Source organism: Arachis ipaensis, chromosome B01 (genome assembly GCF_000816755.2).
Source record: "Arachis ipaensis cultivar K30076 chromosome B01, Araip1.1, whole genome shotgun sequence".
Classification (NCBI taxonomy): Eukaryota; Viridiplantae; Streptophyta; class Magnoliopsida; order Fabales; family Fabaceae; genus Arachis; species Arachis ipaensis.
This window is the reverse complement of record NC_029785.2, coordinates 20,408,484-20,411,097: the sequence shown is the minus strand read 5'-3', so window position 1 is coordinate 20,411,097 and position 2,614 is coordinate 20,408,484. Positions and strand designations below refer to the sequence as shown.

The window sequence follows — 2,614 nt, the reverse complement described above, 5'->3', positions numbered from 1 at the left end:
TTCCAAACTGAAGAGACGTTCGAACTCGTCGCGAAGATTAGCAGAAACCATAAACAAAAGATAGAACTCTCCATTAACAATCTCCAGAAAAAACGAAGAAATATTATTCAAGGTACGTTACTGTTTTACTCATCTTGTAGATTTTCCACATTTCTGTTTCTGATTTCGAAATCGAAGAACTAGGTTTTACTGTTCTTCTATGTTCTTCTAGGTTTTACTGATCTTCTTGTTCTAAATCTCATATTACTGTTTTTACTGTTCTTCTTATTCTAGGTTTTACTCTTCTTCTAAGTTCCTCTAGGTTTTACTGTTCTTCTAAGTGGTTCTAGGTTTTACTGTTCTTCTTGTTCTAGTTCTTCTCGTAACTGATTTTTCGCTGTATATTGCTTAATTTGTTGGGTGTATATGGCGTAATTTATATGGGTGTATATGGTTGATTGTTGGGTGTATGTGGCGTAATGTGTTGGGTGTATATGGTTGATTGTTTGGTGTATATCACGTAATTTATTCGGTGTATATTTCTGAACTCATATAATTTAATATACTCAACTGTTGCAACTGTTCTAATATTGCTTGTCCTTGGGTATATATTGCTTGACATTGTAATATTGCTTGAGCTTGTATATTTATCCATGTTTGAGTGAATTGAACATCATTTTGAACTGATCTCATTAAATACTTATGAAATCGGTTTGGGTGTATGTGGATGATCTATGGGTGTATCTGACTGACATATGGGTGTATTTTTTATATATTGACAGCATCTCTTTTTCATTGCAGTAAAAATGGAAGGCAGAAACCAAGCTGCAAAAAATGTAAGAACAAATATATGTCTTGGATCAAATCAATTTTTCATAATAGAAATATATCTAACTCAAATTTTGCTTTGTTTACAGCAAACCAAGGACCTAAAGTGTGCAACCCATCTATTGAGTGAGAAATTTAGAAATATGAGCGACGAGAAGAAAGCAATTGTTAGGGATTTGGGGTTTGGTGGCCTGATGCACATCCCGCCGCTAAGGGTGCATCACAAAATATTAAAGGAGTTGGCTAACTCCTTTAAATTAGGGAAAAACACACTCGAAACCGGCTACGGTTCGTTTAAAGTAAGACCAAGAACAATAGGGGCTGCGCTTGGCATCAACGCGTCAGGTAACTCGTTATAAACATAGGTGTATATGAGCCATATTGAGGTGTATTTCAAGTGATGCTTGGGTGTATTTCAAGTGATATTCATACAATGTTGTTTCCCTTTTTGTAGGAGATCTATTGCCTCAGAAAGTCAATTATAAGGATCTTTCTGAAGACAACAAACAAATTTTTAGAAGATTTCAGGAGAAGACCCTCAAAAATCTGACAGATGAGATGATGGCTATTGGTGTTGATAATGAATAGGATCACCTCATGTTCAAGAGGATTTTCATCCTCTATATACAGATGTCGTTCCTGTTACCAACCACAATAAACAAAATCTCCCTTGTGCACCTGGCACCAATTTTCAAGATGGACACAATAACAGAGGGGAACTGGGGAGCACATGTTCTGAATTTTATCATCAAGGGAATAACAGATTACAATCTGAAAAAGAAAAAGGCAATTGACAGCTGCCTGTTTGTCCTGATGATAGTTTACTTCCATCTATCAAAAAATAAAGACAAGAAGGGGGAAGAAAGACCTCCAGAACCCTGGATTGCCAACTGGACTAGAGAGCAGTTGGTTGAAAGAATGATGGTAAAAATGGAGGAATATATGGTAAGTGAACAAAATATCTTGGGTGTATTTTATTTACCTGAATGCTGTTAACTAACATTTCTAATGTTTTAGGGAATTGTAAAGATGGCCGAAACAAAGGAGAAAATAAAAGAAATAAAGAAAAAAGAAAAAAAAAGGAAAAAACCAAAAAAAAAAAAAAAACAAAAAAGGAAGGCAAGTTCATCATCATCATCTGAGACTGAAACAACTGAAAGTGAAGTCCATTCTACCTCTGAGTCTGAGACTGAAGAAGACTCAGAGGATTCAACAAGGAAACAACCCACCCGAAAAGTCAAAAAGTAAGTAACATACTTGGATGTATTTTGTGCATTCATTTGGGTGTATTTTGTCCCTTTTAGTATGTTTTTAAATAATGATTGTTTGCCTTCCAGAATAGAGTCCAAAAAAAAAAAGAAGATTCAGGAGAATTCTGATTCAGAATTTGAATCAAATGATGAGTAATGTTCTGAAATTATTACTGCTTTCCTTTGGGTTTATTATCAAGATTTCATGTATTAACAGAGCGTCTCTTATTAACTTTTAGAAGCAAAGAATCATCACCAGTAGAGAAGTAAAAAACAAAGAAAAAGACTCAGAGAACACCACAAAAGTAAGCACTTCTTTGGATAGTATTTTATGATCAATTTAATTTTGTATTTCTGATTCATACTTGTTTTTTCCCCCAGGATACAGTCCAAAAAGAAAAAGGTCATTGTTGAGGATTCTCCTGAGCAAGCTCAATTCTATCATGGGTACAGTACTTTGTAAGCTATATTACCATCTATCATCAAAATTATATTTGTTAACATGTTCTTTTATGCATGTACTGTCAGATCTGAAATTGGAACTGAAGAATTAGATG

The 2,614-nt window shown here is 34.4% G+C and overlaps 1 protein-coding gene across 1 annotated transcript; it reads left to right on the top strand.

Annotated features, from left to right (window-relative positions):
* On the top strand, positions 907-1,611 carry LOC110268803. Its single transcript, XM_021115767.1, has 2 exons — positions 907-1,152; positions 1,262-1,611. The coding sequence occupies exons 1-2, from the start codon at positions 951-953 to the stop codon at positions 1,393-1,395; spliced, it is 336 nt and encodes a 111-aa protein (XP_020971426.1). The 5' UTR covers positions 907-950; the 3' UTR covers positions 1,396-1,611.